Below are 27,160 nucleotides of genomic sequence, written 5' to 3'. Positions count from 1 at the left end.
TAGTCTCAGCAATGTATGGTGTAACATGCAGGAGCTATCACCACTCCACTTGTATGTAGTCCCTGTTGCTATTCTCTCCAATAAGTGATTCAATTGCAGAATCTCAACCTTAGAATCAGCTTCCTGACTTGAACTCTCTTAGGCCAAGTCACCCAATGTTTTAGACCCAAATTCAGTTTCTGAGCTAAAAATTCACGCAAGAGTGGTCTAAGAAGTATTTCCAGAAGAAGATGACATAGAAAGATCCTAAATTCACCTACCCCCATGGATCCACCAGATCTATAGCTACATACAAAACAATTTCCTCCAGGGGGGAAAAAACAAAACAAAAACAAAAAAACAGCTGAGCAACTCCTACACATCAGGTGAACGAGAAAAAGCCCCACTTAGAAATAGGTAAGAGAAGCTGAGCCCGAACCGGTTTGGCTCAGTGGATAGAGCGTCGGCCTGCGGACTCAAGGGTCCCAGGTTCAATTCCGGTCAAGGGCATGTACCTTACTTGCGGGCACATACCCAGTAGGGAGTGTGCAGGAGGCAGCTGATCGATGTTTCTCTCTCAGCGATGTTTCTAATTCTCTATCCCTCTCCCTTCCTCTATGTAAAAAATCAATAAAGTATATTTTAAAAAAGAGAGCGAGAGAGAGGCTGAGACACAATCTCACCATAAACTCCAACCGCAGTGCAGCGACCCACAGTCAGGAAGTCAACCTTCTCCCTGAGGAGTAAAGGGTTTGAACCCCACATTGGGCACCCCAACTTTTAAAACCTGCACCTCAGAGATAAGCCTCCAAAATATCTAGCTTTACAAGTCAACAGGGCTAGTTTCTATGATACGCACAGGCCATAGCAAACTGAGGAACAGCTCTTAAAGGACTCACGTGCGGTCACCCAACCCAGAAGGGCAGGCATCTAATTTAATAAACATACAGGGGCCTGATGAAATGCTCTCCAAGACAGAAGCTGGCTGGCGCCATCCTTTACTCTTCCTCCGCCTCACTCAAGCTCCCCAGTATCTCCCGGAAAGGAGCTAATACCCCGACCTGAGTCCCGTTTTTGTGGCTACTGAACAACAAACACCTCTAGATCATCTGGCTCTGGTGGCCAGCAAAGCTAAAGCTCACGGGTTCCGCAGAACAGTAACAAATGAAAGATTTCTTAACCAAATAAAACTGGCAGGACACAGCTAGAGGCAAGACTGAGTTCCCAATCTTTCTGTGAAAGAGGCCTACTGGCTCGTCTTCATAGCTGTGTCCTGAGGGGCAGGTTTCTAATTAAGCACACATGTAAGGGCTGACTAGAAACTCTCCAGAGATCCTGGAGGGCCAGTGCTAGCTTTGAGGTCTCCCTCTGCTGTGCTGCAGAGACGAGTCTATCTCCCAGAGAGGAGGTTGTACACATGTCTGGTGCCCTGGTTCTTGTGGCTGCTGCCCAAGGGACACTCCCGATCACCTAGCACTAATGATCTGCAGAATCTGTATTCATGGGCCGATCCCATGACCCTGTAATAAATGGAGAGACAGTTCTTGGCTGGCTACCACACTGTGCACAGCACAGACAGCAGACTGAAGCACACCAGACTTTCTGTGAAAAAGGCCTATTTGCTTGTCCTCGAGCTTTGGGCGAGGGGCAGGCTTCCGGTTTGGCATACATCTAGGGGGCCTCTTGAGTTCCTCTCCAGGGATGGAGGCTGGTCAGTGCCATCTCTGCTCTTTCCCTCTACCTGGTTCCAGGTTGGCAGTATCTCCCAGAAAAAAAAGCTTCTACACTCATCTAGCACCCCCTATTTTTTTTGTCTGCTGCTTGGGGACACCAAGGAGATGACGGCCATGTTTCACTGCTGTTTATCCTCAGGTCCTTTATCTTCTAAGCTCTTAGTATGTTTTCTTTTAAATATACTAGATATTTAATTTTGATCGAAAATGCAATCTACATGTAAACAAAAAAAATCTACATGTAACACGTCCCACATTTTCCTTTAAATAGAAAAAAGTGCTAAATATCTCTTCATAGCCTATTTGGCCAAAGGTGTCCCACCTATGGTTTTAAAAACAGTCTGCAATTCAATGTTCTGAGATCCTTTCTTGAACTAGAACTCATTCTGTTAGAGAAGTCCTACTGATATTGTCCATAGTCTCTAAAAGGTGAGGATGGTAACCAGGCTGAAGGCAACTGGGAAGAGACTATAGCAAACTGAGGACCATTGAGAAATTGTGCAGAGGCAAATCTTATCAACAAAACACTAGCTCCTTCAATTAAAGCTAGAAGAATACCACCCATCACAGCTGACCCAACGACAGCCACTGGTCCATTTCTTGCTGCCAGGATGGCTCTTGTTAAGGCTCCACTCTTAATGGAGTTTAGGGGTCCTCCTTCCTCCCAACTTGAAACATAATGCAGTCGATCATGGAAAACTGACCTCCCCGAACTGCAAAGCTTCCTCCCTGCTTCGGAGCCCTGGTTTTCACAGTTGTCAAACTCCCTCATAGTCTGTGGTTCACTCCCACTGGAGAATTGTGAACACCTTTGACTGCTTGAAAGCTGCCACCACCTATGGTACCCATCATAAAGACCCCACCACAGTCATCCATCATTCCCCAGGGCAAGGCTCTTGCACGTACTCCTCCTTGATTTCTGAGACAATCTTAAAAGTAGCAAGAGTAAAATCAACTATTTTCCATCAAGAGAACCCCAATACAACTAAAAGCACATTTCACAGCAGAAATTTTGCAGATCAGAAAAAGGGTGGCCACATATACTCAAAGTACAGAAAGAAAAGAATTTCCCAAACTCTATTGGGCACTTTGCTTCAGAATTAAGTGAGAGATAAAGAATTTTTTGGACAAGCAAAAGCATCACCAAGTAGACAGATATTACTAGATACTTTAAATAAATTTCTTTAAGGAAAAAAAAAAGAGGCTAATTAGTAACAGGAAAATGTAGGAAAGAATAAATCTTATGATAAAATATACAATTCAGAATAATGAGGTAAATTATTCACTTATACAGGTAGCATGAAGATTAAAAGATAAATAACTATAACTACGATAATTTTTAAGGGATACACAGATAAAATTATGTAAATGGTGACATCAAAAACTTAAAATGTGGGATAGGGAATTAAGAATATAAACTCTGCCCAGCCTGTGTGGCTCTGTGGTTGAGCATTGACGTATGAACTAGGAGGTCAAGGATCCATTCCAAGTCAAGGCATATGCCCAGGTTGCAGGCTCGATCCCAAGTAGGGGGTGTGCAGGAGGCACCTGATCAATGATTCTCTCTCATCATTGATGTTTCTCTCTCTCTCTCCCGCTTCCTTCCTCTCTTAAATCAATAACAATATATATTTTAAAAAGAATACAGAGCTTTAAAATACATTCAATTTAAGTTATCAACATAAAATAGACTATTTTAAATATAAATTGCTTTATGTAGCTTTCTGGTAACCACAAAGTAAACACCTATAGCAGCTACACAAAAGATAAAGATAAAGGAATCTAAACATAGCACTAAAAAAAATTTATCAAACCATAACAAATGAGGTTAAGAAAAAAAAAATTGCAGAAGAGCCAGAAGACAAATAAGAAAATTGCCAAAACCGGTTTGGCTCAGTGGATGGAGCGTCGGCCTGCAGACTGAAGGGTCCCAGGTTCGATTCCGGTCAAGGGCATGTACCTGGGTTGCAGGCACATCCCCAGTAGGAGATGTGCAGGAGGCAGCTGATCGATGTTTCTCTCTCATTGATGTTTCTGACTCTCTATCTCTCTCCCTTCCTCTCTGTAAAAAATCAATAAAAAAATATAAAAAAAAGAAAATGGCAGTAAGTACATACCAATCAATAATTATTTAAATGTAAGTGGCCTAAATTTTCCAAAACACGTAACAAAACATGGAGCTCATAGATACAGGGAAGAGACTGGTGTTTGCCAGAGGAAAGCAGTAAGTGGCGGGGAAATGGGTGAAGGGGGTCCAAAGGTACAAACGTTCGATTATAAAATAATTACTTCCTGGGGATGCAATGTACGTCCTGTGACTATAGTTAACAATAATGTGCTTTATTTCTGAAAATTGCGAAAAAAATTATTAAAAGTTCTCATCACAAGAAAAAAAAATTTGTAACTATGGGTGGTGATGAACATTCAGTAGACTTACTATATGATCATTTCCCAATATATACAAGTAGTGTATTATGTTGAACACCTGAAACTAATAGAATGTTGTATATGCCATTATATCTCTAAAAAAAACACGAAGTACTTAGACATAGAATTAACAAATTTGTGAAATATGTGTATGCTGAAAACTACAAAAAGTTGCTTAAAGATCCCACTAAGTAAAGACAGAGGAATTTTCCATGAAGAGCTTATAATATAGTTAAAAGTGAAATTAATATAAAAGAAACTTTGCCGAAACCGGTTTGGCTCAGTGGATAGAGCGTCGGCTTGCAGACTGAAAGGTCCCAGGTTCGATTCCGGTCAAGGGCATGTACCTGGGTTGCAGGCACATCCCCAGTGGGAGATGTGCAGGAGGCAGCTGATCGATGTTTCTCTCTCATCGATGTTTCTAACTCTCTATCTCTCTCCCTTCCTCTCTGTAAAAAATCAATAAAATATATATTAAAAAATAAATAAATAAATAAAAGAAACTTAAAAATTATTAAATACTTTTAGTATGTTTTTCAAGATAGGGTAGTGGTATGATGTCTCAATTTGCATATATTTCCATTTTGAAAGCCTGGAAAAATGTTTCAGCAACGTAAGGCAAAACTCGTATATCCAGAATAGACTTCTCCCTTTATTCTACGTGAGAGAAGCATATAAATTCAATGACCTTCTTTGTGCCTATTACTGCCCCCAAAGTAATTTATAACGTGTAATTCTATCTCTAGAAAGCAGTTAAAAACTGTCTCAGAAACTGAAGATGAATAAAAAGTATGAACAGGAGCACAAATTTTAAAGCCTTCCATGCAAAAAATGTAATAATTGTCTTTAAGCACAAATCTTTTTTAAAATGCAAAACACAAGTTGGATTATGGGCTCATATTTGTCACACAGCAGCTACAGATGAGACTTCTTAAGAATTCAATGAAGTTCTTGAACATAAGCAACAGCTGGCAACTTATTTCAGCAACTATGAAATTACAAATTCTACCCGGTTAGTGGAAGTGGGTGGAAAATTCACCTGGAGTGGATAGTGAAAGCTCATTTTACCAATTTCAAAATTTATCCCCATATTACACCGGCAGCTTGATGTGGGCTGGGGGGCAGAGTGGACTAGTTAAAAGGGTTATATTTCTTAAAGTGTAAATACACACTTAAAGTTTAAACCTATCTGTAGCCTACATCTTAGTGTCATCAGTTCCATGAAATACGTTGCTTTCTTCCTAATCACCAGTCAAATCAGCTCCTTTGATAACTGCAGTACATGAGGTGTCCAAAGAAGGGAATTCAGCCTGAGAGGATGTCACAATGAAGAAGTGCAGGTGGCCAAAGGCCTGCAGGTGAGGCAGCGTTAGAAAATGGCCTGCTCTGTCTGCATAAATTCTCCTAGCTTAGAGGCACCACCTTTAATGTTGCATTTCCTATATGTGCCTGGAATTGTTAACGCCTGGTAAATTCTGTAAGTTACCATGCTTCCATTTAGTAGACAATTTGATTAATAATCTAATTTTATTCACACTTAACAGACGTTCTCACATCCTAAAAAGACTCCTATATATAAAGAAGGTTATTTCAAAGATAAATTCTAAAGAAATTTTTAAGGAATCAGCAAAATTAACTTAAAACATAGATTTGCCTTTATTACTTTTCATTTTATTTATATTTCTTTGTATTACTTTGCATTTATTTACTATATACTATGTTTTTGCACTGACTTTCAATGTAAAATTATGTATGTTTACATAAAATAATGTTCAGCTCCAATAAAACCATAAAAGGATTACTTTTTAAAGTGCAGTAAATATTTAAAACATTTTAAGTAATAAAAATGACCATGAATCCTGTGACATTAAAATATCACACTATTCCCCACAAAATAGTTCAATGAAAAAGAGATGTTCCCTGATATTTTACATAGAGTTTGTGTCTTTATCTCTATTCTCAAATATTTCTTTTAAAACTAATGCTTTTGTTCCTTGTAAGATATCTAATCCATTGTTACTGCATATTTATCATTTATGATTGTAAGTAATTGTTTACTAACTAAAATTTTAGGGTAAAAATCATATTCAAAATACTCTCTATTTTTAAAATGTCATTTTTTCATACTATTTTTAAGTAGTTTGCTATACTGTTTTGTGGATTTAAAAACACACACAACACTTCCACTTCCTACATTAATGAGGTTAATTTAGCAGATACTAAAACCTTAAGGTAAGAGTTAATGCTTACTGCTCATCATCATTGAGAATTTCAACAGGACAGATCAACTATACCACACTTATGTTTGTAGACTATTTTGCCCAGCAGCTCAATCAGGGATAAAAACTCTAAATTCATGTTTGTATCAAACTGATACAAGTTTTTTTTCAACCTGTATAAAAACTTATCATCCAAAGCATATTAAAAAGAAATGTAATATTTAACTTTAGCAAGGTTGCAAAGTACTGACAACTAACCAATGCCACATAAATACTCTTATTTTGGCAATGACCCACAAAGTTAACTTCTAGAGCATTCAACCTAATGTAATAAAGTAATTCATGAAAATTAAACTTTATAATTTTTTCCACTTTTGAGACAAAATATATAAATTAGTAATACCTGTTTATAGCACTTGAAAAATTTCTGTATACTAAAATTGCTACAGTCTATAAGGTACATACCATTTAAAAAACACAATTGGTCAAACATTCTTTTCAGATATACACATATAAAGGTGGAAATCAACATTTGTAGCATGAATAGGTTTGATTAGCAAATGTCACCCATGTAGATGTGATTGTCTAATCAACAATGTGTGCCTAATTCTAATCACCATTCTACCTGAAAAATCTGTAAATTACATCGTGAGTTGTAATCCCCCATCCACTACCAGAACATGCCCTGTAATATAGGGTGATTCTAAGAGAAACACAACTGCATGTGCCACATCAATAGGTTCTCCAAATCTCCCCAGAGGGATATTTTTCTTTAAATGTTCTTCATTCAAGGCTTTCGTCATATCTGTATGAACAAATCCTAAAAGAGAAATGTTTATTTAGTAGAAAAGAGTAGATACTAAGACAGTTGCTGAATCTCAAATAAAAATAAATTTGCTCCAGAAAAATATTGTATTACTAATAAACCTGTTTAGGAAATACAACAGAGTTTTGCTAGCAATCAAGTAACCAAGTCTACATTTGTATTTGACTTATTAATGAACATTTATTGAACACTAAAATCTTTGATTCCCAAATATTTGGCCCAATTCATAGCACAATATAAGTGGGTACATATAAACATGAATAAAAATTATATTCCTTGGGGAACCTAAAGTTTAAGAAGGAAATAGTCACTTGCACCCCTAATTATAATGTAAGGAATATCCTTATAGAGGTATACATAAAGTGCTACAGAATGGATTAATCACAGGAACCAATTTGGCACTATGACAAAATTAGTTCCATTTGCTATAACTAGGACAGCTGATGATTAGAAAGAACAGTATTTCCAGTATTCGTATAACAAAAAATCTTAGGGTCATATCCAATTCTGACAGAAGTATACAGAGAAAATTAAAAATTTAACATGGCGCCCTAACCAGTTTGGCTCAGTGGATAGAGCGTCAGCCTGCGGACTGAAAGGTCCCAGGTTCGATTCCGGCCAAGGGCATGTACCTTGGTTGCGGGCACATCCCCGGTAGGGGGTGTGCAAGAGGCAACTGATCGATGTTTCTCTCTCATCGATGTTTGTAACTCTCTATCCCTCTCCCTTCCTCTCTGTAAAAAATCAATGAAATTTTTATTTTTTTATTTTTTTTAATATATTTTATTGATTTTTTTACAGAGAGGAAGGGAGAGAAAGAGAGAGTCAGAAACATCGATAAGAGAGAAACATCGATCAGCTGCCTCCTGCACACCCCCTACCGGGGATGTGCCTGCAACCAAGGTACATGCCCTTGGCCGGAATCGAACCTAGGACCATTCAGTCCGCAGGCCGATGCTCTATCCACTAAGCCAAACCGGTTAGGGCTAAAATATATTTTTTTTAAAAAATTATCATGGTATTGGAGTGTGCAATAAAGTTTGCAGAGAACATGTTTTAAGGTATAATGTTCTACAGTATAAAATACTATGCAATATATTAAGCAACTAATTCTAAATGACTCATATTATAGATATATGCCAGGATTATAAATTTATTAATAAAATCTTGTGATTAGTCTGAGACACACAAACACATATTATCAATAAAATACTTAATCAGTATTCACTATTCAATAATTTAAGCTTAAAAAAAGAAAGTACTCCTCATAAAATGAACAATTATTTAAAAAATATAAAAATGTTTAAGGTGATAATAAATGGATTAAGAGTTAGACATGACATGTGAAGTGAAAGTTAAATGTGCTGTCTCAAAAATAGTTTCCAAATTGACTTATGTTAAAAATAATTTATATCTAAAACTATAGATCAATTTAAATATACTGCCATTTAAAATACCATTAAAGGTGAACTAAGCACTGGATTAAGAGTTAGAATTAAGCCACAGGTTTATTATGCACTACTATGTAATTATTTAATTTTTCTTTGCCTTAAATTTTCACTTATAAATATCTAAACATTTGCTTAAAAGTCTTGAGAGAAATAATCATAGACACATACATAATATCTTAATTCAGCGGTTCTCAACCTGTGGGTCAAGACCCCTTTGGGGGTCGAATGACCCTTTCACAGGGGTCGCCTAAATACATCCTGCATATCAGATATTTACATTACGATTCATAACAGTAGCAAAATTACAGTTATGAAGTAGCAATGAAAATAATTTTATGGTTGGGAGTCACCACAACATGAGAAACTGTATTAAAGGGTCGTGGCTTTAGGAAGGTTGAGAACCACTGCTTTAATCAGTAAAGAAAAAAAGAAAATTTTAAAAAAAGAAATAATCATAGATTTTTTTCTGTCATGAAACCTATGACAATGACAGCTTTATTAGAAAAAAAAAAACGAAATAAGCTGAATGTGTTTCAATAAGAAATTAGCTATAGAAGTCATGGTACATCCACACAATAGAGCAATGTGCAGGCATTAAAATGTTTCTATAGAAACATTTTATATAAGAGAAAACATTTGTATATTTAAAAAGTAGGTTATAAATAAACTCAGTCATGCTATTATTAGAAGGTACAAGCTTCCAGTTATAAATAATAAATGTGGTGACTATAGTTAATACTCTACTGTATATTTGAATGTGGTTAACAAAGTAGATATTAAAAATCCTTATCACAAGAAAAAAATGTAACTATGTATGGGGACATATGTTAACTAGACAGAGTGGTGACCATTTCACAATATATACAAATACAGAATCGTTATGCTGTACACCTGAAAGTAATGTAATATGTCAATTTTACCTCACAAAATACATAAATTTTTTAAAAACCAAAAAGTACTTATACTGCTGACTAAAAAAATATATACCCCAAAATATTAACAGTGATTAACATTAGATACTAAAATTACAGATAATGGTTATTTTTTCTTCTTTGTACTTAATTGAACTTCCTAAATGTCTATTACACATATATAATATTTTTTGTAAAAAGTTATTGAAAAAAGATGCACAGTACAAACTTTAGATTATCTAAAATGAGGGCCTGGAATAACAGAAAAAAATTTATATTTTTGTGTTTTACTGAGAGATTACATTATGAAATAAATCTCCTACCAGAAAATCTTAACACATTTATTTTAAAAGTTAGCAACATTTCCTTCAATTCCCTTTCCTCTTTAAGAACAATGAGATGGCTAGAAGGATGCAAGAATAAAAAAAGCAGCTGACACAGATAATGATAAAACTGGATAACCAGTCTTGGCATAATTTTAAGTGAACTGTAAATGAAACACCTACAGTGAGGAGTCAATAATCAAAAGGCAATACAACCATCTCAAGAAGAATGATCATGGGGCTCCTTGATAGCCAAAGTTCAATGGCCTTGAACACACTTACTTTCAAAGATAGTATAAGTGTAATATTTAAAGCTTATTTATTCCTAAAGAGTTCATGACACAATTATCCTTTATTCTAAGGTCATTCTGAATTCTAGCAAAGTTGGCATAAAATATTTCCCCACTTACTTTCAAACTTTACTATCAAACTCTCAGCAAAAACAAAGCAAACAAATGAACAATCCATGATGTATTTCCATCTTTAAAAAAAATCAATAAACTAGAGTAAAAATGGTTTACTGAGAGACCTTGCAACTATGATTAACAAATATTAGTCTAAACTTCTCATTGGCTCTGGTGACTTTTTCTCAGGGCAGCATTTTGTGGTAAAAAGGCTGCTAGATTAGGACATTAAACTAGATCCTGTTCCCTACTCTGCTAGCACTATCAGAGAAAGTTAGGACCTGAGGAAAGTCATGCACTCCCTAAAACTATGTGGCTGTTTCTGAATCATAGATTAGTGAGATTTCTTTTAGCTCTACAAAACTACAACTGAAAAATGAGAAATGGATCCCATCAATGGTCCTCATGGCTTTCTGACTTGAAGTTCAGGAAGGTGAGCACCTCTTCAAAGGACCCTCAGTTCTTACACTGGTAGCTGTGTGGCGGTTAGAATATCCCAATTCAACATGCTTATCTGGGGTTTTTCCCTTATTCTGCTAAAAGAGACTGATTTGCCCTGCTTCTGGGTAGATCGTACAGCTGATATGTTTATCCTTTTAGAGACAAAGACTAAGATATTTGAAGGTGTTTTCACCCCCAAAAGGGGGGCAGATCTAGAACAGGGCAAGAGACATGGGAGCGCAAACCTTGCAGGGGAGGGAAGATTAGGCAGTGAGACAAGTTCAAGGACTATCTCAGGGAGATGGAGTGGCCTCTGCCACACAGAGATGTGGGCTGCGAGAACAGACTGATCCTCCAATAACAACCAAGTAAGCCAGATATATGGAATAGATGAAGGTTAATATCTCAAAGCTTTTAATATGATCTTGCTCAGCAGTACAGCCTGGATTCAGCGTGGCAATGGTCTGTGTCCATGTTAGATTAGGTTTGTAAATGAGGGAGAGAGGTGCCCTCTGAGTCCAGCAATGACTACAAGTCCAGATCTAGGATCACGTTGTTCAGGCACATGCCTCACAGGAAGATTCTCCCTCCACTACTCAAGTTTGGAAGATAGGAGTGCCTCTATCCAAACCTGTACTTGGAATGACAAGCCTTGTGGGGCAGCAGCCAGCCATCACTGAACTCTACACTAACGCCTAAAATAAAGTAGTCAGAGGCCAAGTTGAAAGGAAAGGGATGAATTTACCAATAATGGCTTTTCCTCTTTGATCATGATATTTAATATGGACAGCAAGAACATGTCCAAAGACCCAATTATCTGCAACTTTTTCTAACAGACTTATATTTTTTAGACCAGCTTAGGTTTATTAGAAAATAGAGCACAAAGTAGAAATAATTCCCATATACTTCCTTATCACACTGCACCTCTCCCCAACATCTGGTTTTCCCTGACCTCCTGCCTTAGTATGTACACTTGAAGAAACAATATGGATATAGGATTATCAAGCCAAGTCCATAGTTTACATTAGGAGTCATCCTTTGGGTTGTACACTCTGTTTTGACAAATGCATAATGTCATGTATCCACCATTACAGTGTCATACACAATCGTTTTACTGCCCTAAAAATCTATCTGCAGCTTTATAAACTCATATATCATCCCCCAAAATATCATAAATCAAATAAAAATGTGCAGCTAGTCTCCGACGATAAACTACTTCAGCTCTAACAAATTTCAATGTCATTTTATGCTGTAGCACATGAACCACCTAATCCTCATCAGTGCCTATATTCACAGGGCACTGCATATCAACAGTCTTTTGGATTCTATAAAAGACCTGAGCAGAGATATTAGTAGCTCGTAAACGCTCCACACCCATGTTCCTATTGCTTTTCAGTTTGTGCTTTCTCTCCTTAGCCCCACAAACTTTCACTTTACTTGTAATATTCCAGAAATTGGCTCTACTCCTCAGTTTACATACATATTTACAATGCCTTTCAAGCTGGGCTATAAAAATTATGAACTACCAGTAGGTACCACTCACTATCCAACTGATGGTGTTATTACTGATCACTTGTTGCACAGTTAGAGGTTTCCAGCTGACTACAAAGCTACAGATAACTGAAATGACATGCACTCAACCAACATAGAACAAGGATACTGCTACTTTAATTCGGTAAATGATGACATACACATTATTGCTTTTTATAAAATACTAGAGGCCCAATGCACAAACTTCGTGCAAGAGTAGGCCTTCCTTCCCCCGGATGCCAGCACCGGCTTCCCTCTGGCACCCAGGATCCGGGCTTCCCTCTGGCTGCCGGCAGGCACCCAGGACCCGGGCTTCCCTCTGGCCGCTGGCAGGCACCCGGGACTCAGGCTGCTTCCCTCCTCCGGCTGCCCTCAGGCACCCGGGACCCGGGCTGGCTTCCCTCTGGCTCCGGCTTCGTCAGGAAGGACATTCAGAATGACGTCCAGTCTAATTAGCATATTACCCTTTTATTATTATAGATGAACTCTTTAGGGACAGGGACACACCTCATAAAAGCAAGTGTGGTATGTGCTTCTTATCCAATGAGAATTTATATGTGACAAATTCTAAAGAAAATGTATTTCCTTTATCTATTCCTGGCTAGCTATCTACACTAATAAAAGAGAAAAATGGTAATTGGCGTACGATGCTACCCTTTTCATTGGCTAATCAGGGCTATATGCAAATTAACTGCCAACTAAGATTGGCAGTTAACTGCCAACAAGATGGCGGTTAATTTGCATATGTAGGCACAATGCAGGGAGGCGAAAGGGAAAGCAGGAAGAAGCCCCCTGCCACTGACAGTGATCAGAAACCCAGGGGGGAGCTAAGAGCTGGGGGGCAGGGCAAAGGCGGCCCTGGGGCCGCCTTTGCCCTGCCCCCGAGCCATGATCAGAGAATCAGGTGCCTTTTCCGCCCTGGCCAGTGATAGCAGGAAGTAGGGGTGGAGCCAGTGATGGGAGCTGGGCACGGTCGAAGCTGGCAGTCCCGGGAGCTAGGGGTCCCTTGCCTGGGCCTAAAGCGAAGCCCACGATTGAGGGGCCGCTGCAGCTGTGGGTCCCCGCTGCCCGGGCCGGACGCCTCAGCCAGAGGCATTAGGCCTGGGTAGGGGCGGAGCCTGCAACCGTGGGGACCTGGGGGTCCCCTGCCCAGGCTTGAAACCTCTGCTGGAGGCCTCAGGCCTGGTCAAGGGGCCAATCCGGTGATTGGTGATCAGAGGGTGATGAGGGTCAACTCCTCTGGCCGAGGCATCAGGCCTGGGCGGGGGGCTGGGGGTCCCCTGCCCAGGCCTGATGCCTGGGCCAGAGACATCAGGCCTGAGTGGGGGGTGGAGCCGGGAATTGGGGGGATATGATGGTCCCCTTGCCCAGGCCTGAAGCCTGGGTCAGAGGCGTCAGGCTTGGGCGGGGGGTGGAGCAAGCGATCAGAGGGAGATGGGGGTCCCCTGCCCAGGCATGATTCCTGGGCCAGAGGCCTCAGGCCTGGGCGGGGGTCAGAGCCAGTGATCGGGGGGAGATGGGGGTCCCCTTTCCAAGCCTGACACCTCTGGCGGAGGCGTCAGGGCTGGGCAAGGGGCCGATCAGGCGATCGGAGGGTGATGGGGGTCTACACCTCTGTCAGAGGCGTCAGGCCTGGGCAAGGGGCCAATCCTGCGATTGGAGGGTGATGGGGGTCTACGCCTGAGGGCTCCCAGTATGTGAGAGGGGGCAGGCTGGGCTGAGGGACACTCCCCCCACACACATACCCAGTGCACGAATTTCATGCACTGGGCCCCTAGTCCTATATAATAAAAGGGTAATATGCAAATTGACCCTAACAGCAGAAAGACTAGGAATGACTGGTCACTATGACACACACTGACCACCAGGGGGCAGACACTCAATGCAGGAGTTGCCCCCTGGTGGTCAGTGTGCTCCCACAGGGGGCGCTCTGCTCAGCCACAAGCCAGGCTGATGGCTGCCAATACAGCAGTGGTGGTGGGAGCCTCTCCCGCCTCCTCAGCAGCACTAAGGATGTCCGATTGCAGCTTAGGCCTGCTCCCCGCTGGCAAGTGGACATCCCCCGAGGGCTCCTGGGCTGCCAGAGGGATGTTTGACTGCCAGCTTAGGCCCAATCCCCCTGGGGAGCGGGCCTCAGCCAGCAGGTGGTCATCCCCTGAGGGGTCCGACTGCAAGAGGGCACAGGCCGGGCTGAGGGACCCTCCCGAGTGCACACATTTTTGTGCACCGGGCCTCTAGTATAGTATAAATAGCATCTAATTTTCATATTACTTGGTCACTATTTTAGCTTTGAACATTTTGGTATACAGCAGAGACTTTATGTTTAAATAAGATACCAGCATATTAGACTATCACCAGTATTAACAATTATGGGATGTGACTACTAGATATTTCTACCAGCTCAGAAGTCCAATCTCTAGGACCTAGAAAAATTAAAATAATCTTAGACACGTCTTTAAGGCAGAAGAAAAAGGCTTGATAAAAACTAGACCAAGATTTTAACCAGAACAAATCTGTATGTCTTAAGATTATGTTTATAAAAATGTATAAGGAAGCAGTGTATAAAAATCAACTCCACATCAAAGAGCTCATAAGAGTACCTACAATAATATTTTGTCTTGAGTAGCTGCCAAGTTTATGCTAAGTATTTGTCCACAAGACTTTTTCCAGGTAGTTAACATAAAAGCTCTTCAACTTAAAAACAAAACAAAACAAACAAACAAACAAAACAAAAAACGGGAGAGAGCAAAACTCTTAAGGTATCCTAACAAATAAATGCAATGCTATATTATTTGTCAACATTTAAAATGCATATACCCTGTGAGCCTTGGCCATTTCATTCCCAGGGTTACACTCATATACTCGCACATGTGCAAAATAAAGTATGTACAAGTATTCTCCTGGATTATTAGTTGTAATGGCAAAAGATCAGACACAATCTAAATGCACATCAAGAGGCAAGAGGTTAAATAAACTACAGGACACCCGTAAAATAGAAATTGTCTTTCAACTAGCCATTAAAAGTGACGCAGCAGTCACAAAAGACTATAAGTTATATGATTTCATTTACATAAATTGTCCAGAATAGGGAAATCTATAGAAATAGAAAGATTAGTGGCTGCCAGAATCTGGGGACATTGTAGAGAAATGGAGAGTAAATGCTAATGGCTACAGGGTTTCTTTAGGGATGATGAGAATGTTCCAAAATGTATTATGGTGGTAACAGAACAATTATGTGACTATACTAATACCACTAAAGCATACACTTTAAATGGGTGCACTATATATTATGTGAATTGTATTTCCATAAAGCTATTATTAAAAAAGTGATGCAGCGCTATATGGAATCATAGGAATCAACTCCAAGATGCATTGGTCTATAAATAAAGGTAAAGAACATTGTGAACAATATGACATAATTTGTGTTTTCTTTAAAAAAAAAAGATACACATACACACTTTATTGGCTTGTTATATGAAAAACAGAAGAAACTAGTTAACAGAGTGTTGCTTTTGAGGAAAGGAACTAGATGAACAGAGGAGCGAAGACTCACTTTTCCCTCTAGGTCTTTTTGTACTTTTGAATTTTGTACTATGTTTGTATTACCTACGAAAAACACATCTCTAAAGCAAGGTATCAATTATAGCTTCCATTTATCAAATACTGTTTCTCATATTCTATATTTTCTAACCAGTAAGATTTAACTATGATGAGTAATTTATTTTATATTTAAAGTAATAACAAAGCTTAGCAACTACCTGATCTTTCAAAAAATCAATAGCCCTAAGTAGGTGATTCAATTGGTTGGAGCACTGTGCCATACACCAGAGTTGCAGTTCCATTCACAGTCAGGGCACATACCCAGATTGTGCATTTGATCCTGGTGGAGGTGCATATGAGAGGCAACTGATTGCTGTTTCTCTCTCACATCAATGTTTCTCTCTCTCTCTCTCTCTCTCTGTCTCTCTCTCCCTCCCTCCCTCCCTCCCTCCCTCCCTCCCTCCCTCCCCTTCACCTTCCCATTTTTCATCCTTACCCCATCTCTAAAATCAATAAATACATATCCTTGGGTGAGAATTAAAAAAATAATAATAATGACAATAATAATGACGATATTAAGCAGCAAATGACAGCCTAATTTATTATTTTTCTTTTCCGTTGCTTTTCCTGTTATGAGTTACTTTTTAAATTATGTTCATTAATTGGAAATTCCATTTGAAGGTGACCAGGAAAACTGACATAAAAAGAAACATATTTGTTCTTGATATCTGTCAGGTCTATTAAGAGATCTGGTAAAGAATAGCATTAAAATTATTATTGAGCCCTGACTGGTTTGGCTCAGTGGATGGAGCGTCGGCCTGCGGACTGAAGGGTCCCGGGTTCGATTCCGGTTGAGGGCATGTGCCTTGGTTGCGGGCACATCCCCAGGGGGCGGTGTGCGGGAGGCAGCTGATAGGTGTGTCTCTCTCATCGATGTTTCTGACTCTCTATACCTCTCCCTTCCTCTCTGTGAAAAATCAATAAAATATATTTTTAAAAAAAAATTACTATTAAAAATAAAGTTGAGAAATAATCCATAGAATCAATTTATGGTGGAATCAATTTAATTGTACTAGTTCAACTTATACTTTGCTTCTGACCAGTGAAGCATATTCATACTATGAAACCTACTAAAGATATATAGCCATTATTGAACAGCCTCAATTTTAGAAACAGGTTTTTTTGTGCAGTATAAATTGCACTGGAAAGATCTTTAGAAACGGTTATACATACAAGTGCACTTCCATAACACTCATAAAACTTCCCTTTGTATACAAACTGCATTCCCACTATTTCGCCTGTTGCCTTGACAACTAATTCACACGAACAAAATTAAGCATTCATTCTTCAGCGTTTCCATAGCATCATACATGTATCTTTATATGCATCACATGCCACTGTAGTTATTTGTTTATATGTCTGTCTTTCCCACTGTACTTAGCTCTTTGTGACAGAGTATCTTATTCATTTTTGTAATTTTGGAACCTAACACAGCCCTTGCATATAGGAGACACTCCCATACGTAAGCCTGCTGAATGATTTATTATGCATTAAGAACACTTACATTGCCCTTAAACTATCAGCTCTTAAATCACGATGAAGTAGAATTAACTCTTCATTACCCACACCACTGCAATCTCCAAAAGAGAAGGAAGGAAACACATGCAGTTCTAAACCACAAATGATCTATTCTCCACAGGAACGAGGCTAACACTAAAATCAATCAGGCTGTACAAAGCATACACAAACACAAAGCAGTGCCAAGATGGCAGGGCAGCTTTTGGATTATCCTTTTTTTTTTTTTTAATGGATGTACTGTATCTAAACCACAGTCTATCGAATGTTCATGGATTTGGAATGCTTGAATTTATCCAGTATCTGTGATGAAACAATGCATTGGGATGCAGGGACATTCTACAGCAAAAGGACTATCAGGACATTTGACCATTCCCTGATCTCTGTTGGTTCAACATCAGTGCCAAATAAAAACACCAACTCTAGTGTCCAAACTGAAGCCACTACTTCCACTTATTCTTTCTTACAAACAACCAATAAATGAAACAAATGTCTTTTCTTAACACAGGTAATCAATTCTTAAATACCTACAGTAAGCTAGCACAAAATTCCATGGCTAACTGACAGAGGTACATGAAAACACTCATTTACTTCAAAAGTCAAGTAAATACCTAACCAAAATTTCTATCACACCATCTAATGAGTGATACTGGTAGATTCAAGTTTTATCACATTTTTATTATCCTCTTAACTACCCCAGGCAATTTTATCAACTAGTAACTTGGCAAAAGGGAAGTTATATAAAGGTAAAAGTTACAAAATTGAGTAATTCCAGATGGTTTACCAGACCACATTAGCAAAAGGTCAAAAAAAGACCTAAGAAACTTCTAATGATACAAAGGAAATCTAAGGGGCCATTACTTTTAAGCTTACCTTAGCTGGGAATGAAAAGATAAAGCTTTTAGTAACAGTCCTGACATAAACCTTCAGCTAATCACTCTCTCCTAGGTCCCAGTCTTCTGACCAGTAAAAATGACTGGAATAAATGAGCTACAAGGTCCTTTCCACCTCACATTTTCCCATAATTAAAATTTAAAAGTAAAGATTTTAAAGATAATATAAGGTACAAGGAATTTTTTCTAGTCACCAGTTCATTATTTGATTCTTTTCACAATCATTTTATAATTATTCTACCCAGATATCAATCTATGAGTACCAATAATAGGCCAATTAATGGCTCCCTTCTCTATAAATAAAAAATAATAATAGAGTTTCTTTGGCCTATAGCAAACTAAACTATAACCCTGGTCATTATGTTTTAATACTTTCCAATTACCAATTAGTAACAGACCAAGTTCATTGGCTTTGTGTTCCATTTACCCCAACAATATTTTTAAGTAATGTGGGATACCCAAAGTCAGCATATAAAAGGAGCAGGTGCACAAAAAGTCCTCTTGACTTCTTAAAGGGGCTCTGATTTCACACTTGCTCTGTCTTACAGGTGAATTGCCTCTCTATTGGCTTGGGTTTTCCTTCATGATTAACAAGAACACAAGTGTTCCTGATGGGTTCCCTAAAGGAAGGCAGCTCTATTGCAAGTTTCCCACTGTGACTTCTACTATTTTGAAAATTCAGTAAACAGCCACCTCTCTATCCATCTTCACTGTTGGCCACAAATCTCAGTTCCTCCTGCACATGGAACAGAACTTGTTGGTGCCAGAGTCCAAGTGTTCTCATTTCTGTTACGATGCACTACCACCTCCCTCCCCATGACATTACACAATGAGCTTCCACTCGGTCATTCAACAGGCAACTGCTGCCAAAATCACTTTAAAATCTTATTACTTCATAGAGTGACTTTAAAAAAAGATCTTTCTTCCTCCTGAGTTTGTGTAAATCTCTTTTTTTCCTCCTAATTTTCCTTTGTGTTGAATTTCTAACAGGAATCTTGGGTAGCTCTCTGAGGTAAAATGAAGTCCAGTGAAAGGGATCTTGTCTATTTGGGAAAGATCATTGTATGACCTCTAGCAACTCTTTATCTGTACAAATACTGACTTTCTGGAGTAATTAGATCAGTCAGTATACATGGCTGTTTTGTGAAATGTGCAAACAATATCACCTATGCAGCGTTATTTCCTCTGGATTGTACTGTCATTAAAAGCATATTGTTGTACAGAGCTATTCTGATATTTTAAATATAAAGATGTATTGTGTTCCCCACACACACACCTGAAATTGTTACATTCTTAATTTATAACTGATTTTTAAAGGAGACGTTTATCTTGTAATTTTAATTTGGGAGTAAGTTTTCAGTAAAAAAAAAAAAAAAATGCAGCGTGGTTTATGCCAACAAAACAATCGGGCATTCCTGTTGTCCTCCTTGAGCCTGGTGCACAGCCTGGCAGTGTGGCCTGTCAGGACGCAGGAGGGTCCTCCTGCATGTCACTACTCAAGTGTCTAGTGGCAATGCAGATTCCACGCTCCTGCACCAATATGATGAGAAGTGCCTAATGATGCTGATGTACTTACAATCTCTGCAATTATTGTATAAAGCCATAAATATAAATTATGTCTAAAAAGAAAAAAGTTTTCACTGACCTGGAGCAACCACATTCACTCTAATTTTCTTTCTTGCTACTTCTTTAGCAAGAGCACGTGAAAATCCAACCAATCCTCCTTTAGTAGCACTGTACACAGACTGACCAGCATTGCCTTTTAAACCAATAATACTTCCTAGAAAGAAAAAAAAAAAGGCAAGTTCAAACCAATTCACTGGGGTTATTAACTATGGAGATAATTTATACTAAGAAAAAAAAAGGGATAAATCATTTTGCTTTGTCCTTTGCTAAAATTAGGAATTCTGGCCATTGTCACTTGGGTGGTAAGAGTCTGAATCTGCTCCAGATACAGAGGAAACAGGATTTGAAAGACGCTTACTTGAAACCTCAAATGCCAAGTGGGGTTTGAGAATTGACCCATTAGATGAAAGAAACCCACTTCTATTTCTGAATGAGTCAGACAGAATAAAAATTTTACAGTATTTATAGCAGCTTCCAGTAGGAAGAGGATTAAAACCAGAAAAAGTCAGATAATGGCTCATTAATTTTATGATTCTATAACACAGACATAAGGAAGCATTCATTCCCACCTAAAAAAAAGTTCATCTGAAGATAAATCTCACTAAATTTGAATTACTGTCCATTTAACTAAGAAAACTTCAATTACAAACTTTTGATAAAATTGCAATTAGTTACCTTCAGTGATGTAGTATAACTCGCATTGCCTACTAAAGATTCTTAGATGGCCTCATTTATATGAATATGAAAGAATAATTTATAATTCAAATATCAACTGTATGCAAATAAATTCATACAAGACTTAAGTGGGGAAGTAATTTTCTACACCAGTGAGTGACCTGTACTTATGGTATGAAATTAAGCAAAAACCTCACAAAATATTTGAAGTAATTTTATTTTAGAAAACATTCCAAATACTTTTCATATTATAATCAACAAGTCCAATATTAAAATGCTTATCTACATTGTATCTTAATAAATGATGAGAATGTGAAGTACAGAAAGAGAAGAGAGCAGACAGAGGAAATGGAGATGCGACAGAGCAAGGTGGATTTGGAGGGGAGAGGAATACATAAAAACACAAAAAAGAAAAAAATATATAGCCATGGAAAAAAGGCCAAAGGAAACTATAAAAGCTTTGGTTTAGCCCTAGCCAGTTTAGCTCAGTGGATAGAGCTTCCGCCTGTGGACTGAGGAATCCTGGGTTCGATTCCAGTTAAGGGCTAGATCCCCAGTTGGGGGTGTTCAGGAAGCGGCCAATCAATGATTCTCTCTCATCACCGATGTTTCTATCTCTCTCTCCCTCTCCCTTCCTCTCTGAAATCAATAAAAATATATTTTTAAAAAAAGCTTTGGTTCATGCCACATACTATTGTTCTTCTGGTCATAAGTAATAACTTCTGAAATACCATCTATTTTCTAGAAGTTTAAAGTAGTCCTTTCTGTAATAAAATTCTCTTAAATTAAATTCTAATTTTATTTACTTCTAGCACAATGCTAAAGTTTTGCATGCATATAAGGGAGTGACGAGGATTTTTTAAATACATCTGAAAAGGAGATATTTTGGAGTTAAACAAATACATCCCTGGTTATCGGGTGATGTATACCAGAGCTTTCAAGAACCTAAATCATTATCTGGCTATGTTAGAAAGCAAAGGTCGGTTCTCTTAATAATCTTTTATAAGAAAACCAATCTCATATTTTTAAGGATAAATGTCAAAAATATGCTAATGCTTATTAGCACAATATTCGTTTCTCATTTTCAAATAAGAAAAACCCTACGTTGTGCTTGGAAAGACATTTCCTATATTAAAAAGAATAGGGTCATTTACTTCAATTAGAAAATATTTCCCTTTTGTGGCTTTTAAAGGTATTATCACTTAAAATTAACAGGCAGATGGTATGCCACTATTTTCAATGACCAAACTGAAATAACATTTCAAATCATTTTGCCTTTTAAGGTCTACAGGCACATAGTACACAGTTGATTCACCCCATGAGTCAGATGAACTGAAGACAATAGGTTACTTATATCCAGGCTTTAAAAAAAATGAAAAAGTTACTCTTTTCTTAAAAGCTTTCTCTGAAACCTCTGTACTTGATTTGTCAATGACCCAGGCAGCTGCTCTAGACATCATTTTTAGTCCCCAGTATATAACATGTTCAATTCCTTCTCCACGTTTTAAAAACTAGGTTTCACATAAAAATCAGGATGTCCAATTTCTCTTTAAAAATCAAAACAGCTGGCAAAACGGGGACCACATTTGTGCATAGCAACATTCTACTAGATCTGAGCAGTGCTAGCTCCTGCCATTCCAATGGCCTCTGGACACCAAAGCTGGGTCTTTTGTCATTTATCACATGGCTTGTGCTGTCATTCTTCTAATATCTGGTGGTGTCAACTCATTCCACACCTACTTGACAACTATACAGATGTGAATTTGTGATTCCTGTTGTACCCATTCATCAATTAATCAAATCCTTTCTCCACAGATAAAAAGATGACACATTTCATCCAAGTTTCACCCATGAACACATTCCAATTTAGTCAATTAAATATTTTTTGGGTACTAAAAGATAACTGTAAATTCACAAAGGTGAAGACTCACCTATATTAACAATAGATCCTCTCTGTTGTTGAATCATAGTTTTCATGGCAGCTTTGCAGGTCAGCATGGAACCCAAAAGGTTAGTATGAAGCTGAGATATCATATCTTCAGTTTTTGTTCGTACTAAAAGGCTATCCCTAAAAATTAAAAGCACAAAAATTAAAAATCAACAATTAAAAATTAAAAATTAAAAATCAATGAAGTATATAACATTTTAATGAAAGTAGAGTATAAAAAATGCTTCATATCTAAGCTAGAATACCTAAAAAGTCCCATTTTAAATTTGGTTTGAGAGGCACTAAAATAACAAGTGATAAGCCAGAAATGATCTGCTTGGAAGCCAATTTCCTATCCCCGCAGGTAGAGTTGCAAATATTCCTGACTGTGAAAAGTGGTGCCATGTAACAAAAACAGCTTGAATTAACTGAGCAATTACTATATTAAGCCTTCCTTGTTTAATAAAATAACATATTATTCTAAATATTCTGTCCAAAATTCACCATTAAAAAAAAAAAAAGAATACCAGCTGTGATCCCATTAATGTTAAGTTCATGAATTGACAAAACTTATATATGATAACAGAAGTCAAAATAAGTGTTACCTATGAGGAGCTATTAACTGGGAAGAAACAGAGAGCTTTCTGAAGTACTGGAAAAGTTCTATAGCTCGAGATGAATGTTGATTACAAGGTTAAAAATGGTGGAACTGTGCCCTTATTGTATTATCTCAAAAAAAAAATGCAGGGACTTACAGACCAAATTTTAAAATACAGTTTTTATGACAGTGGGTGGGGAGTGAGGGAGGAGGGTGGGGTGGGAACTGGGTGGAGGGGAGTTATGGGGGGAAAAAAGAGGAACAAATGTAATAATCTGAACAATAAAGATTTAATTAATCAAAAAAAATACCGTTTTTATTCCAATTAGAAGTAAAACAAGTACCTAGCCCGTGCGGTTGAGTATCAGCCTATGAACCAGAAGGTCACAGTTCAACTCCTAGTCCAGGGTTGTGGGCTCAATACCCAGAAGGGGGACGAACGGGAGGCAGCCAAGCAATGATTCTCATCATTGATGTTTCTCTCTCTTTCCTCTCTGAAATCAATAAAAACATATGTATATGTATTTTTTTAATGTACTTAAATTAGGGACCAACCTGTTAATTCCAGCTGCATTTACCAAGAAGTTAACAGGACCTAAATTTTTCTCCATCTCTTCAAATGTATGTTTAACATCATGCTCTTTGGCAACATCACAGCTAAATGCCAAATGACCACCTAAAAAGCAAAGATCAGAATTCATTATAAGTTGTAACTGGAACTTAAAAATTATTTAGTACACATTTGTTAAGCAACTACCATGAGCTAGGCCTGTGCTAAACTAGAACATAGAGATGAAAGATGATGCCATGGGTTCCTGCTCCCAAGAAGTTCAATCTAATAAAACTGGAGTGGGGGCAGTGGAGAAAAAGGAGAAATAAAGTAATAGTACAGAATATACACCTTAAAACTTGTCTTTAATCAACAAAAAGGGGAAAGACTTTTTGGGGGTTCATAATGCTTTGTAAAATTTACCTAACAATACTTTTATCTTTGACACTGACCCCACCTACTCAATCCATCAATCTTCTGGGTTTTATATTCCTTTTTTGAAACTTATGTGTAATTCTCTTAGGGTTTTGTCCAGTTTTTTTCCTGGTCCTGCCCTGAGCATAAACTCTAGGGTTCCTTTTTTCTTTTTCTTCTACATTATGGTACATGTTTTATTATTATTACTCCTACTACTACCACTACTATTACTATTATTCCAGCCTGACCATTAGGAGAGATTTTTTAAAAAATGTTAAACTACAAACCATGAAAACTTTTTGCTCAGAAACAGTTATTTTTTTAATGTTCATTTTTTCAAATGTTTAAAAAACAAAAAGTTATACTTCAAAGAGCACTCTCTATTTAATAATACAGCATTTTAACACTCTGAAATGTAGGTATTTTTAACTACTTATTTCTGGCAGACCCTGCCTACCTGTTAACACTAGAAGTACTCCCTTGAGCCTTTAAAAGCAGTAAATCATTGGGAAGTCACACTTCTGGGTGTAAGCCACTCATGGAACATGACTCAAAGAAATGAGGGGCCCCGAGCATCCTGTCTCTCACTCGTGGCTTTCATCTGAAGAGCTGCTGGGCCCACAACAACCCTCAAAAGCTCAGCCAACAGTTCCCATCTAGTCCAGCAAACATGATGGCTGCCGTGACTCCATAAGGACCACCACTTGTTCGCCCCTTTGTCAAAGTAACATAATAGCAAGGAATATGAGCAAGAAGCATTCACTGAAACTCTCCCTGGTCTACAACTTAGGTGTGCGTGTTTTCTTTTAGAAAGTCTACTATTCTCCCAACCAGTGTAACCAATTAGGGTGAGCTAATGTTATTGTAAAGGTTCCAGCCACCAGATGCATCCCCAGGCCTCTATTCCTGGTAGTGAACGAGGTGCACCTGTCCATCCTAGCAATTAAACAAATGGCAGCATCATAATACCTCCTTACCACCAAGAGACTGAAATTCGGAAAACAAGTAACTGATCCATTATGAAACCGGAGGAAAATAAAGCTGAGGTTTCAATGTAATTAAAAGGAATCTGGCAGAACAAATTCTCAATTGTCCACTTGTAAAAGTCACCAAAAGAATTTAATAACGAATTAAGTGCTTATGGAGCAAAGCAGGTACATCTCAAAACTGGCTGCAACAGTTTGGGGCATCCACACACAGGCAGGAACAGCCCTCAGCAAGAGGGGCCAGGTGTTGAAGCGCCTACCTTTCCAGCCTCCACTCCCTCCCGCCCGGCCCTGCCTCCTGGCCACCTGCGATCTTGCCCTGATGGGTGAGCCCCTTGCCCTGCATACAAAGTTAGCTGCTGTGTGGCTCTCCTTCCAGACGCCAAAACAAAATAGCTCCCAAGGCCAGCACTAGGGGGGTGGGTGCCTATTAATAGGGCCTCACAAGACAACTAAGTCTCAAGGACCCCAAGCGTCCAGCCCCTGGCAGGAGGCGCTTTGCGGGAAACGGGGGGGGGGGGGGGGGGGGGTCTCTGCACAGCTCGGGAGGGGTGCTCCTGCACGTGGGCAGCTGCATTTGCTAAACCCCAGAGCCCTAAAGGTCAGACCCGCTCCCTTTACAAACGAGGGGACTTAAGGAGCTGGGACCGCAGCCACACAACTGGACAACTCCACCTGGATACCTACCGCCGAGGTCACCGGCGGCGGCTTTGGCCACTTCCAGATTTCTGGCGACGATGGCCAGTCGGTAGCCCTTCTGGGCCATTAACTGGGCCACTGCCCTGCCAATGCCCCGGGAGCCTCCAAAAACAGCACAGACTTTGTCCATCTTGGACCGGGGAGTCGGAAACTTGGAAGAAAGAGGGCTAGGAGTACCAGCCCCTTTCCAGACTTCCAGACTCGCGACTTTTATATGACCGCCGCTGGGAGAACTAACCGCCGCGAGAAAAAGCAGCCTGTTCCCCGCCTCCTGCCCCAACTCTGGCCAACCAGGAGGCCGGGAAGAGGCACTAAGAGTAATGCGTCAGCGCGTCGCCGTCTGCGCGCACGGGTTCCCAGGCGCCGCGCCCGAAGAAGACACTGGAGTGAATGAGCCAGGCTGGCCAAGGACTGGCCAGAAAGGGGATGCACTGCATGCTGGGACTTGTAGTCTTGATGCAGAAAGGGAGGTGGCATAGGCCTGCTGCTAAATGAGAAATGTACTCCTTACCCCATGGGACGTGGTGGGGGGAGGGCCGGGGCTGTGGTCAATATTAGAGCTCTGATTTCCAACCACTCCAGTTTGCCTGGAAGTAATTGGGTTGTTACGACGCTGGACTTTATGTTTTAAAATCAGGACAGTCCCCATTAAAACGATACAAGTTGATCACCATAGAACCCAGAATATAGGCAGTTATAAGTGAATCTTCGATTGGGGTGATGGCTGCAGGTGCCCTTAACCCCAGCGTTGTTCAAGGGTCAACTGTACACTATTCGGAGTTCCAGTGTCTGCCTTTCACCCAGTGTTTGTCTTTGGCTGGGGAATGCATGCCCTACTTGGAAGAAGTAGTCCCTAAATATCAGGCTCATACCAAAACCTATCCTACCTGTCCCTTCCCTCAAGTTGCCACAGAAATGGGCCTCAACTCAGCTGGACATTACCATTCATCTCAAGAGGTGTTGCCCTATCAAAAACACCATATAAGAGGAGCTCAAGAAAAATTAATAGAATGATTGAATACTCTTGCAGGACTCATAAAACAAGTATCAGCTGCTGCAAATACAGGTGCTAAGTACTCAGAGTTAGTAAAGTAAAAGTTGAGCATTTGTTACAGTTATACTGTAAAAAAGGAAGCGTTTCTTGATATAATATCATTAGAGATGAAGTGTAAACAATAGCCCCTACTACTTAAAACACACACACACACACACAAAACCTGGGACAACAGGAGATATATATATATTCTGGAACTAAGTGCAAAATTATATTAACATAAAAAAATCAGAGGAAAGGGAGAAGATATGAATGCATGGGAAAGCTGGATTTGAGGGCTGGATGCAGAATAAAAGGAGAGAAAGCGAAAAAAAACTAAGCAAATTAAGCATTCTTTTTTAAATATTATTTTTATTCCACCTAGATCCAAAAGGGA

The 27,160-nt window shown here is 39.0% G+C and overlaps 1 protein-coding gene and 1 pseudogene across 2 annotated transcripts in view; both read right to left on the bottom strand.

The window, feature by feature from the left end:
* CBR4 (carbonyl reductase 4) overlaps positions 1 to 25,980 on the bottom strand; it is an 82,169-nt gene extending 56,189 nt beyond the window's left edge. The window contains exons 1-5 of one of the 2 annotated variants that reach the window (XM_059697676.1): positions 25,719 to 25,978; positions 23,634 to 23,754; positions 22,485 to 22,621; positions 19,898 to 20,032; positions 4,948 to 7,178 (exon numbers count right to left, since the gene is read on the bottom strand). In XM_059697676.1, the coding sequence (XP_059553659.1) occupies positions 7,000 to 7,178; positions 19,898 to 20,032; positions 22,485 to 22,621; positions 23,634 to 23,754; positions 25,719 to 25,860 (714 nt within the window). In that variant the 5' untranslated portion in view covers positions 25,861 to 25,978 and the 3' untranslated portion in view covers positions 4,948 to 6,999. Of the gene's footprint in view, positions 1 to 4,947; positions 7,179 to 19,897; positions 20,033 to 22,484; positions 22,622 to 23,633; positions 23,755 to 25,718 lie in introns of those variants that run through there. The other variant, XM_059697677.1, reaches the window with a different exon arrangement.
* LOC132234416 (mitochondrial import inner membrane translocase subunit Tim17-A-like) lies at positions 837 to 5,229 on the bottom strand (annotated as a pseudogene).
* Positions 25,981 to 27,160: the final 1,180 nt, after the last annotated feature.

Source organism: Myotis daubentonii, chromosome 5, assembly GCF_963259705.1.
Source record: "Myotis daubentonii chromosome 5, mMyoDau2.1, whole genome shotgun sequence".
Lineage (NCBI taxonomy): Eukaryota > Metazoa > Chordata > Mammalia > Chiroptera > Vespertilionidae > Myotis > Myotis daubentonii.
This window is presented reverse-complemented; position numbering and strand designations above follow the sequence as displayed.